Source organism: Microplitis mediator, chromosome 2 (assembly GCF_029852145.1).
Source record: "Microplitis mediator isolate UGA2020A chromosome 2, iyMicMedi2.1, whole genome shotgun sequence".
NCBI classification, from domain to species: Eukaryota; Metazoa; Arthropoda; class Insecta; order Hymenoptera; family Braconidae; genus Microplitis; species Microplitis mediator.
In genome coordinates, this window is record NC_079970.1 from 4,726,261 (window position 1) to 4,738,487 (window position 12,227).

The 12,227-nt window shown below is 33.8% G+C and overlaps 2 protein-coding genes across 3 annotated transcripts; both read right to left on the minus strand.

Annotated features, from left to right (window-relative positions):
• Window positions 1-427: 427 nt before the first annotated feature.
• Window positions 428-9,054, minus strand: LOC130678501 (phosphatidylinositol 4-kinase alpha). Of its 2 annotated transcripts, XM_057485747.1 has the most exons (8): window positions 8,755-9,054; window positions 7,111-8,013; window positions 6,720-7,035; window positions 6,468-6,530; window positions 2,040-6,150; window positions 1,224-1,497; window positions 733-1,139; window positions 428-653 (listed from the first exon to the last, which is right to left on the minus strand). In XM_057485747.1, exons 1-8 carry the CDS (start codon window positions 8,842-8,844, stop codon window positions 428-430), a joined length of 6,390 nt encoding a protein of 2,129 aa, XP_057341730.1. In that variant the 5' UTR covers window positions 8,845-9,054. The 2 variants fall into 2 exon arrangements, with proteins under 2 accessions (XP_057341730.1, XP_057341731.1); XM_057485748.1 differs by lacking the exon at window positions 6,468-6,530 and having other exon boundaries at window positions 8,755-9,053.
• A 518-nt stretch (window positions 9,055-9,572) lies between these two features.
• On the minus strand, window positions 9,573-12,094 carry LOC130678691 (uncharacterized). Its single transcript, XM_057486087.1, has 8 exons — window positions 11,935-12,094; window positions 11,396-11,791; window positions 11,209-11,334; window positions 11,031-11,142; window positions 10,811-10,964; window positions 10,227-10,395; window positions 10,039-10,164; window positions 9,573-9,966 (listed from the first exon to the last, which is right to left on the minus strand). Exons 1-8 carry the CDS (start codon window positions 11,945-11,947, stop codon window positions 9,764-9,766), a joined length of 1,299 nt encoding a protein of 432 aa, XP_057342070.1. The 5' UTR covers window positions 11,948-12,094; the 3' UTR covers window positions 9,573-9,763.
• Window positions 12,095-12,227: the final 133 nt, after the last annotated feature.

The window sequence follows — 12,227 nt, forward strand, 5'->3', positions numbered from 1 at the left end:
ACTTTTCCAACAATAAACAGTTAAGTGATATATATACATACATATATATATATATATATATATATATATATATATATATATATATATATATTTTTGTTTTTTTTTACAAAATTCAACAATTATGTCGTGATTATAAATATTGAAAAAAAAATTTTACATCCAGAGTAATTTTAAAATGAAATGCAATTACATAAAAATAATTCACTCATAATTGGAATGTCAAGTACATTATCAATAAATATTAATTTTATTAGTCACACATTAAATAATTTAAATATTTTAATAATAATAATTATAATATCCCATTAATTTAAAATATAAATCACGTTTCCCGCCGCGATAACACACAGAGTTTATATTATATACATTTATTAATGAATTAAGTAACAGCTTGTCACCAAAAAAACTCAGTAGACACAATAATAATTTAATATGGAATTTGATTTTGGTAATACTGTATCATGTCATAAGTCTTGGTACGGAAATTGAGGAAACTGTTGCGTATAACATTCTGCATAAAAACAGCAGCTTCCCGGTCAGTAGCCATCGGGGCGAAACGACTGCGTAATAATTTTATTGTTTGACCACGGAAGCAAGGTAACCCGGTGTCCAGCATAAGAGAGACTAGAGAAATAATAGCTTCTTGGTAAGGCCTAAAAAAAACAATAAATTAATGTAATTAATTAAATAATTATTCTTTTTATTTACAGAACAAGTTGGTATGAATTTTACCTGATGGCCAAAAATGCTTCGACACACAATTCCATGAACCAGCGGAATGGAGCAGCTTCCATTTTACCCCCCATAACAAGTACCATTTCATCAGTAAGCTTTATGTCAGGTTCGAATCCGAGATTCCCGCCAGGTGAACTTTCAAACATGAATCCGAAGTCAATGTGAATAATATGGCCTTCGTCGTCTAGCATAATGTTTCCGTTGTGTCGATCTTTTATTTGTAGTAAATAAGTTATCACGCTGTAGGCAGCCATTGACTTAATAAAATTCCGACGAGCTGTTTGAAATTCTTTGCTTGTTTCTGACCCGTATCTCGCTAAAAAGTACTCGTACATTCCAAAATCTGTCGTACGTCCCAGCTGGTCACGAGACTTTGCATTTGGTACGCACTCTATTACACCACACTGTCATTAAATAATATTGGATTATTAGAAATTTATTTATACTATTTAATTGTTATTATTATTATAATTAATATTAGTACATACCCCAGGAGCTGTGGCGACAACTCGATAAGGAAAGAGAAATAAATTCAATCCAACTTTTTGGAATATGTTTTTGCATATACTGATAACTTGGAGAGCCAGCATATCTTGTCGTACGTCATCACCAACTTTAAATATCGCTGCTTGCCATGTTTCTAATCCTGCACATTTGGTTTCTACTTTGGCGTTGGCTGATACTGCCATTGCAATATTCTCCAGCTCTTTTATTCCATAACGCTGGACTCGGAATCGCGCTAAGAAAGGTGCTTTTGCAGCGCTGAAAATATAAATTTTGAATGTCACGTTGTAATTTTTAAAAAATTATACATAATAAAACTTTGGTCACTGATGAAGAAAAATTCTTCAACAGAGTAACTAAAGATAAGCGATTTCTGCGAGCACCGTCGTGGCTCGTAGTCTAAACTCATAACGAGGATGAGACCCGGGCCTCGACGACGTTTGCTAGAGCGACGTTGGACGTTTTATAATTTTATAATTTTTTTGTACTGGATCTGCGGATGCAGAACAGTCAGCCGACGATATCTAAGGCACCGGAGCTCCGCCCGGTGACTGACTGAGTTCAAATTTAATGTTTCATTTAAAAATATATTCAAATTAATTTAAAACCTACGAAGTAAAATTTAAAAAACTGAGAGTCGAACAGTTACATCACGGGAGTCTATCGACTCCAATGATGTCCATCTGGGCAATATTTAATTTTTATTTAATTACCTAATAAAATTAAACGAACTAACATTCCCCCAGAATGTAACATAAATTTTAATATAAATTTACAACAATAAAATAAATAAAACGTACCTCTGCATAGGGTTACCGCTGTTGTAATCAATGTCAATAACCATAGCTTCAGGATTTGAGGGAAGATAGCATCCAGGTTGAACGGATATTTTACGAAGAGCTTTCAAACAAGCTTCCCGTCTTTCCGGTCCCTTTGGATACGGTCTAATTTCTCCAGATATATTTGTTATTTTTTCGAAGAAGTCAAACTCGCGCTCGTAAAATTGTTTTGCTGGTCCCGACAATGAAGACAAAATTGACTTGACTAATCCATCAAGAATGTCAAAAAGATCAGGGTCTTTTATTTGTTTATCCTCGTCCATGTACATATTTGTGTGCATATTCCATATCAGTTGATGGGCTACCACTTGTGATCTTTTTGCAATAGCCTTTATAAATTCAATAACGTATCCCATGGTGTCGTGTCTCACAGCTTGTACCAATTGAGGAATATAAAATAGGACTGCATCAGCTGGATAACTGCCGAGAACACGCACAGCGTATTGGGCTGAGATGGGATGATGAGGGAACTGACGTGAAAAATAAGCGAGTGCTTGGATTGGTGACACTCGAGCCCAAGTCAGCATGTAAACTAATTCTGGCGCGTCATTCAATAGAGTATCTGTGGTAACGAGATACTGAAGAGCTTCAGGAACATGCATAACAGGTACTGGTTTAAGCCGCACCAGTCTACAGACTTCTTTCACTATTGTCTCGGAATTTTTTAACCTAGCGGGTAAGAATACTGCCAAGACTGGACTGATGTCCCAAGCAAGACGCGTACAATCTCGCCAGCGTTCATTCATTGACTTAGCTCGCCATTCAGCAATCGAGGCTTCACCAGGAATATTCAATTCTGCTTTACCACCTGGATTGTGCCATACAACCAATAGTTCTATTTCAACAGCCAGCAATTCCAGAATTAGATTACGCTTTTTGATGTAATCTTTTACTATTACATTACTATGGAGTATTCTTTTGCTCCGATTGCTGCGCTTACCCAGTGCAGTGCTGCTGGATGACAGAGGAACTGTATTGATCCAAGTGTTTGATTGCTGCTTCATCATATCCCGTGAGGTAGGTGCCAGTGAGTTCATTGGTGTCGCTGGTTCTATTGATGCTAAACTTGATTGCTGTTCAATCAACATTTCAAAGTCTGCTTCTCCGGTCATCATCAGATATTTTTTATCGCTATGCATCACCTGCCAGAAGCGCATCAATGTGACAATGTCTTCACGCAGTTGATCGGATTCTTGGGTAGGAGTCTGACGTTCACGGCAGAAATAATCTAAGCAATTATAATAAACTCGTTCACGTAAAACATTTTTACTCAGTGATTTAGGTAATGTGTCGCCTTGGAGAAGCAATAGTCCACAGCAGAGTAATTTAAAACGCGCGCCAACCGCAGCAATGTGTCTATTTAAACCAGATCCACTGGTTGATGTACCAACAGCCATCGGTAATGAACGATGTAGGAGCATTGCAATCATTTCTACCGTTTCTTGACAACAATATTTGGCTGTTTCAATCAATTCAATAATAAATGTTATCCATATTTCGTGTGGTTTAACGTAAGGCGGATTAGGTCCTAATTCACAGCCTTCATAAACGGCCAGAGGATTAACTTCTTCTTTTTCCGGTGAAAATAAACCCATTTTTTTGTCAACAGTGTGCTGCCAAGCTGACAGCATTTCTTGAAGAAAACGAAGCTTAAGATCTGGTCGTGCTGTCAAAAGCCACTGCCAGCATTCAACAGCAGTAGACATTGCGGTATGAGTAAATAGTTCAATCTGTGAACCAGCAACAACGTGAAGCAGTCGTCTATGAAGACCGGGCATTGAAATTAAAAGAGCAGTAGCACGCCACAAGGCACTTTGATGTAAATTGTCATTTCGACTTTGACATGTGTGTTTTACTGCTGATATAACACGATCTATGACAATACTTCTGCCTTCATCTGGTGCAGTTTCAGTGCTGGGTGATTCTGCACGTGCGAGAGCCAGCATTCCCGTTACTTCACCAGCGTACCATGAACGCCTGGACATCATTGATAATAACCAAGAGCTGGCACTTTTGTTGTCACGTCTTTTGTCCATTGAGTTGGTATTAGTCGGACCAGTTGAAGGTGTCGCTAAATCAATAAACTCAAGTACTGAATCAGTTGCCAGAGCAAGTCCTGTGTGATGCCACATTCCTGATGAGGGAATTTGATTAATGTACTCCTGTAAATGTGATCTCACGGCATGCGGTGCCCATTTCATGGCTTCTTGAATTATTTCTTTGCACCTGGCAGCGAAATCATCAACTATTTTAGCCCTTGCCTCCAGCGTATCCATCAAATGTATATTGTAAGGAGTACCAGGTATATGGAGTGTTGGTGTTTCTTCATTAGGATCCAATTGAAGTGAAAAAGCCAAGACTTGCAATATATCCAGCATACTCCACAGTACCCGACAGTTCCACAAAAGATGAGGAAAAACATCGACAAGCGCACTTAAATATTTATCAGCAACTCGTCGTATTTGTTTATGAACATGATTAAAATTGACTAGAAGAAATTGCGCATGATTTTCAAGTTCACGTTCGCGTCTTTCATCCTTTGGTTTTTTTTGCATCACATCTTTAAATTTAGCAAATACTGAATCACCAACACTGCAAATGCAATGCCACATACCGCTTTTATCTTTTTGTAAATCAGAATCACTCAAATATTCCATTATCGGTTGTAAACTTGGATCCGGACTATTGCCAACTCTCAATGTTTCGACCCAATAAACGGACAATAGATGCGTTATTTGGGCGAATTGCATCTTAGCAACATAAGCCGCAACATCACTTGATCTTATGCTCATTCGTAAAATCTGATTACGTAAATCTTGAAGCTCACTTATTGATACACTTTCATTACGTACAGCAGATGTATATTGTAATTCACGCATTTCTAATTTAGCATTTGTTTTAGCAATTAAATATGGTGACTTTATTGAAATTTCTTTTACGCCTTCGTACCATTCTGTTGGCCATATTCTTGCGGAACTTGGCTCCACTGGTACAAAACCAAACACAACACAGTACAACCAAAAATCTTTAAATAATTTCAAAACACGTGGATCTGGTTGTCTTATTGGTGGTAATCTACGAACAAGTATCGCTATCACGGGAATAAGCGCTCCCAGATTACCAGCAACACTTGTGTCTTTGCTCATTGTACTGACGGATGTTGTTGTCGTCAGTGCTGTTGTGTTTGTCGTCATTTTATCACTCTGCCGTTTACCCTCCAGACCCATTGACACAAATAATTGTAGCAGACGACGCAAGAGTTTGTCTAGCTCATCTTCACCCTGTAAATTTGCTGCTATATTTGCCAGTGCATTTGTAACAGCACCGGTGACATGTCGATACTGTTTACGATCGACGTTTGTAGCGAACGCCGCACAACTGGACTCCAGTGATACTGAAAACATTTTCATTATTTCACTTCGGGCTTCACACTTGGCTATTATCATGCAGCCAAGCTGGTCGACAATCAGACTGTCCAGAGAACTGGGGTCGCGGCAAAAACTCTGCTCAAAGAATGACAAAATGCTGCTGGTTGTTTTAGGAGTGTCCTTTAGGGCGACAGCAACATGACCAAGCATTATCATAATATTTTCAGCGACTAGTTGATTTGTCAGCCGCTCAGAGCTGTCACTTTTTTCAAGACTACACAGTCGAGTTGATGCACTGCTGACTAACGCAGGTACACAATTCGGGTAGACCAGCTGTGCAGCTTCCAAGGCGATGCATAAATTACCAATAGCAGCGTCTCGTAGTTTTTCAAAGGCTGCTTGTGATGGTGATATCGTGAGCTTCAAGTCTTCTAATTCTTTTCCCTGAACTAATGCTCGAAATTGATTGTCTTTAGCCTGTTTTTCGCTGAGTTGGACGTGTAATTTAACAAGAATCGGGGATGGGTTCATCAAAAAATCACGGAGATTGTACGTCGACGTGATTGCGATGTTTGGAAATTTCTGGGCCAATTTTCCAAGACCCTCGAGACACACCATCAGCAACGGCATGTGTGCTAATACTAATGTTGGCCCATGGTTTGAATTTATTTTTTCCGTCAGCCGGCTGCAAAGACTATCCGCGCCTATTTAAATAAAATAAATAACTTTCTTATTAATGTGATAATAAAATAATTATTAGATAAAAGTACAAGTAGTTCAAATATTCAATCAATTTTAGATTAGTTGGATTAATTACACAGCACGCAGACTACACCATAAGAAAATTTTAAAGACACAAATATTGTTATTATTTATTGCAATCAAACTGATATATATTTATATATATTTGTATTCATAGTAATCTTGTTTTTAAAGCAAGTATGTATGTACTGAGATAAGAAAAAATTAAATTATAGAAAAATTCATGCGCGATTTTGAAAACAGGGACAATATTTGATACCCTCGCCAATCAGCATGGAACCTAGGTCTGCGTACAGCGCGCTCAAATCATACTCTCCATTAGCTGTAAAAAATACAATTGATTTTTTTTTCCACATAAATATTTAGACAAACGACGTAAACCTGAATTGGACAATGTCATTTAATTAAATAATTTTTTGAATAAACACTGAAAAATTGTTTAAAAATACTCGGTTGATTATTTTTAAAAATTATTATTATGATATATAATTATTTTTGAAAATTAACTTACCGGTTTCATCACCAATAGCCCAAACTAGTAAATCAACGCAGGCAGAGTTGGCCATAACATTTACTTTGAATCGATTGACAATTCGAAAATTAGTATCGAAGTCTTCGCGTTCACTGGCATCGTGCTGACGAGACTGCAATTCAGTTTGTCCTGACAGAAAGAGTCCTTTGACGAATTCCTGGACGTCTTTAGTAAAGGGAGCGGGTAAATCACGTTGGTTTTGCAAAAGTTCACGTAAAAGAGCGACCATCACCAGATTCATTGTCTCGCTGAATGAACGATAAGGAAATATTTGTACTTGTGCAGAATGATAGACCTGTTGGTTAATAAAAAAAGTTATTAATTTTAGTTTGAAAATTTTTCATAATTGATTGTTGAGTAAAAATGAAACCTGTTGTGCTTCTTCGTCAAGAAAATCCAATGTATCTTTAGTCAAAAGTTTTTTGGCAAGTGCTAGGACACTTTGTAAATGAACAATACCAAATAATAACCCAGTGCGTTTTTCAGGGCTTTCATTGCACCGCATTTGGGGAAATTGATTGAAGCTGGATCCATAGCGAGTGAAAAAATAAGTTGATGGATCATACGGCACTGACGTATAAGTTTGCAGTGACGGTCTTTTGCCAGCTTGATAGTCATCCGGAATAGATAACGCAACTTGCGCATTGTCGATACTCAAGTGTGAATTCAAATTTCCGCTCAAGGAACGCGGTATGATAGGACGAAAATTAGTAAAACTCAAGTGGCGTTTATTAGGCGGTGATTCATTGCCGGATACTTTTGTTGGTAAACCGCGGGGTGGAAATATACGACACAGTAATGGAGGATCGACACACGCAAATCGGCCCATTGCCCGCGCCAATCCTATCAAAATCGGTACGAGACATTTGCAGAGTGATACTTTAGCTTGCATTCCTCTTGATCCATTTTGCTCTTTGCATCCACGGATAAGATTTGTCAGAGCCGCAAGTAGTTCGACTTGATTTGATATTATCTCCTCGCAAACTGGATCGCATCTGGCAGCGACGTCGCTCAACAATGTGTTCAAACAAAAACTGAACCTTTCAGTTACTGGTATTCTTTCACCAGGAGTCACTCTTATTTCGTCGAGACATACTATTTTAGGTAACCCACGCAACAGACGAAGTAGATAAGGCAAAATCCGATCTCTGTGTTGCAATCCGGATTCCAAAAAATATATACCGAGAGCTATCACTGCGTCCTGTCCACGTTGGTCGATCCGGAATATACCTTGAGCTGATTCTTGAGGACATAATTTGAATAGCCGGTTCACCTGTTTTATTAAAATAATTATTTTTTAAAATTATTCATTGAAATTCATGTTACTAGAAGTCTACTATATAATCAGCTATAATTATTGTTACTTGCAAAAAATTTTTATAAGTAACTATGACGTAAGTGACTCAAGTGAGTTATTTTTAAAATTTTAAATAAATCACTGGATTACTTATCAGATATTTTTATTGCTTTGAAAAATATATAATAAAATAAATGATTATGAGGGTAAGTGCAGCTGATAATTGGCAATTTTTTAGATTTTGAAATAAATCTAAATAAAATTTAAGTACCCAAGTAACGCAATTGACTTTCTGACATCTATAAGATGGCAGTTTTTAGGCTGCTTTTTTTACATATCGATAAGGCACCAAAACGTTGATAAGCGAATAGAATTTTATGTCACCGAAAAAATATCTGTATCAAAGACTTGACACAAGGACAAAAAGTAAATTAAAAATAATTGTCAATTAAGTTTTTAATTTAAATGACCGGAAAAAGAAGACTACAAATTTTCTGACTCCTAGGAGCGAAATCTGGACGTCTTATTTATTTAAGAACACGGCTTTGAGATAAAATAAAATTTTTCTTGTCCTTTTAACAGACATCTTAAAGTTGTATCTGTGCTGCTCGGGTAATAAAAATTATTAAGTTAATTAAAAAATCATTTTTAAAAATTCCATTATTCAAATTAGTAAACTGTCTGATGCCTGCTGTATTGACACTCATAAATAAATACCTTTTCCCATGGTGTTGGTTTTATAGCAGCTAATGATCTTGCCAAATGTTGAACTGTTTTTGTAAAAAATAACTTTTCATCAGTAATCATTTTCTCTGATATAATTTAGATATCAAATGTACATTTATATATAATTTTTTAAATTTACATATAGACAGTTTGCTTTGTATATTACACAATAATTCATTTAAAGACTGTCATTTTATATTACTGAGAGAATTTACGTAAACGATATGTATAACAATCTTGCTTCTCTTTTTATTCATAATCATTTATTACTTATGACATGACATGACCACGATATCATTCTTATGCATGCAGTGTCGATTTTTTGCGTGGGCGGTAATTTCAATTAGTTTACAAAAACGCTCATAGATGGACTGTCAAAATTTTTACTGTTGTATCGCTTGTTGATAACAATCTACTCTTTAATGCCGGGATATTTAAATTCTAAATCATCACTTACTTGTCAATTGAATGGATGTGAATGTAGCAGACAATTGTGAATTTTTTAAATTCTAGAAAAAATTTAAGCAGACTAAAAATAAAAAAATGCATTTTTAGATAAATTCAAAATCTGTATGCGCATTTTTTTTAATTTTATTATTTCAATTAATTTATTTATTTCAAATTTATCAATTGTCTTACGTCCGCTATATTTATACTCATTCAATTGAACATTAAAATATTTATCATTAATTAAATAAGATCGGAATAAACAAAATTGTAATTTTTAAAATAACGTTTATTTAATAATTATTAATTTCAAATTTTTCAAAAATTTGATAACTTCAATACAAAAGTTTAAATAATTAATCTGATATTTTAAATCACTTAGAAATTTATTAATAAAATAATTGATAATTAATCAATTTAATTTATTGCTAATATTAATCGACTAAAATTCGAAGATTAAAATTGTAATTAAGAAAAAAAAATAAATTATCATGCTTTGGTAGTACTGATTAAAATTAAATAAAATTAAACTATAAATTTTTGGAAGAATCAGTTAATTGGCAGTTGAATTAAAAAATCTAATAACGTGGAGGTTTTTATCAGTACTAGCGATAACGAATTGTTCATCTTGAATGTCAGTGACCTCCAATGAAATTATGGGGTCACGATCAACTTTTATTTTCTTACAATCCTCGGTTGTAAAATCAAAGTCTATTAGATCTTTAAGATTTTTAAGACGAAATATATGAATAAATCCTACAACAATAAAATATCGATTAAATTTTCTGTACGCAAATTAACGTAAATTAAAATAAAAAAAAAAATTACCTGAATCGTAGCCCAAAATTAAAATATTGGCATGGCACGCAATCGCAGTAACAACGCATAGCAGCTGTTTAAAAATGTTGTAAACTTTCCAAGGTTTATCATCGACACTGACAGCCAGCATGTGTCCTAGTAATATAATTTATTATTAAATATAATTATTATTATATTTCGTGATTACAATTACTTACCACATAAACCAATCACAACATCAATGGATAGTACATAAAACTTTTGCGTGACTTTATTCTCCAGGTCTAAGTTCAACGAAATGTTTAAATCATCAACTTCGTATTTGTTCGTTGGAGTGTACACTACATGTCTACCAATAACGGAATTATTTATCGTCAACATTATGATCTAAAAATGATTCATTTATATTTAATAAATACTAGGAGTGTTATATTTATTAGGGGTGAGTTCAAATTTCGAATCGAATAATTCGTAAAGTTTTAAATGATTTGAAAATCAACGAATAATTCAAAAATTTTATTTTTAACGACTTAAATTTTTAATTTTTTTTTCTAATAATTCAAATTTGTCTGAAGTAAATAGAGCTGACACGAATCTACGAAATAATTACTTTAAAAAACTAAACTTTCCATTGAATATTTGAAAGCTGATGAGATTTGTCTCGATTCGAATCAAGTAATTTGAAAAAATAAAACTAATTTAACAATTAACGTATTATTCGATTCGAACACGATTCGCGCACCCCTAATACTTATATAAACATTTTAAAAAATTGTGAAGAAAATAAATAAAAGATAATTACAAATTTATTTGGAGAATAAGTTGCAATAATATCTTCATTATCATCAAAATCACTCGAAGCTATTACATGAGGAATTATTGATTCATTCGCATCGGAATACTTTGTCAGTATTAAATAATTATTGTACGCCAAGTAACAGCCATTTTGGTTGATGCTGTTGAATAAAGTTGTTTTTAATTAGTCATATATATTTAAAATACTGATAACGTGTATGATTTACCTGATAATAGTACCTCTGTAACAATTATTAGTGTCTATTTCTTTTTTTTCTGTCACATTCCAGTACTTTATTCTTTCATATATCGAGGATGTAACAGCAATCAATTGATTATCTAAAATAAAATTGGTAGTAAATTTTATAAAATATTAAATTTATTTTATATCAAACAAATACTTACCAGTATACCAGAATTTAATTTGATGAACGTGTTCTTTGTGATCGGCTTGAAAAAAAACTTTATCTGGTTTATAAGTTCTGGAAAAATATATCAGTCCTTCGCTGGTAGCCACAGCCAAAATATCATCTGAAAATAAATAAAATATCAATAATTTATATGATTTAAATGATATAAATATTATTATTACCCCAGACAGCTGTGCATGTGATGCATTCGTATTTTGAAAATGTGGGAAAATTTTTAACAGAATCGATAAACGGTTTGCGTTTCAAACACGAGTTCCATTTCTTCCGAGACATGTAAATTTTACGCCACCCGTAATTATCAACGACATCTTGCCAAGGAACATCAACTTTGTGCACTAAATCCGGGAATACTTTATTTAAAATCGCGTACCCACACTCGTCTGGAATATCCTGACAGTATTTCTTCCAGTAAATATCACGATCCAATATTCTTTGGATCCATTTATTAAAATTCAAACAAACAGATTGAAGTTTTATCAAATCATCAACGTCGTCTATTCTTTTAAATATTTCCTCCCATATTTCTTCCGGGAACATCATGTCCCGATCTCTTTCCACTAGTTGACAAACAGAACAAAGGAAATCTTTGTTAGTCATTGTAATTTTTTGTTTACAATTTTAAGCTACTATTGAAACTCAACAATCGGAAATTTTACAATTAAAATTCAAATATTTGAATTAATAATCACTTGCTACTTACTTATCTCTTTCATAATTTGTTTCTTTTTTAAAAATTAATGACTTATAATTTTAAAAAGCACGTGCGGACACTTGCGATAAAAAAACGTTTACTGAACTCACACACTAAAAAATTTTTGACTCATATATGTATATATATATATATATATATATCTCATCTACATTACCTTCTGAAAATATAAAAAAGCGCGGGAAAAATTATGAAATTAAAAAAAAAATAAATTCGATTTTTATTAATATCACTGAAGAAATAAAATAAAAGTGATGAAAATAAAAAAAAACTAGAAATATTTA

What these genes read in the sequence shown, in the direction of transcription:
- LOC130678501 (XM_057485747.1), bottom strand. Translation starts at nt 8,844, where the DNA reads ATGATTACTGATGAAAAGTTATTTTTTACAAAAACAGTTCAACATTTG. An exon ending in AGCGGTAACCCTATGCAGAG is followed by an intron (nt 1,498 to 2,039) that starts GTACGTTTTATT and finishes TTATATTTTCAG; the next exon opens with CGCTGCAAAAGCACCTTTCT. An exon ending in GAAGCATTTTTGGCCATCAG is followed by an intron (nt 654 to 732) that starts GTAAAATTCATA and finishes TGTTTTTTTTAG; the next exon opens with GCCTTACCAAGAAGCTATTA.
- LOC130678691 (XM_057486087.1), bottom strand. An exon ending in CACATGCACAGCTGTCTGGG is followed by an intron (nt 11,335 to 11,395) that starts GTAATAATAATA and finishes ATTTATTTTCAG; the next exon opens with ATGATATTTTGGCTGTGGCT. An exon ending in TACAGAGGTACTATTATCAG is followed by an intron (nt 10,965 to 11,030) that starts GTAAATCATACA and finishes TTTATTCAACAG; the next exon opens with CATCAACCAAAATGGCTGTT.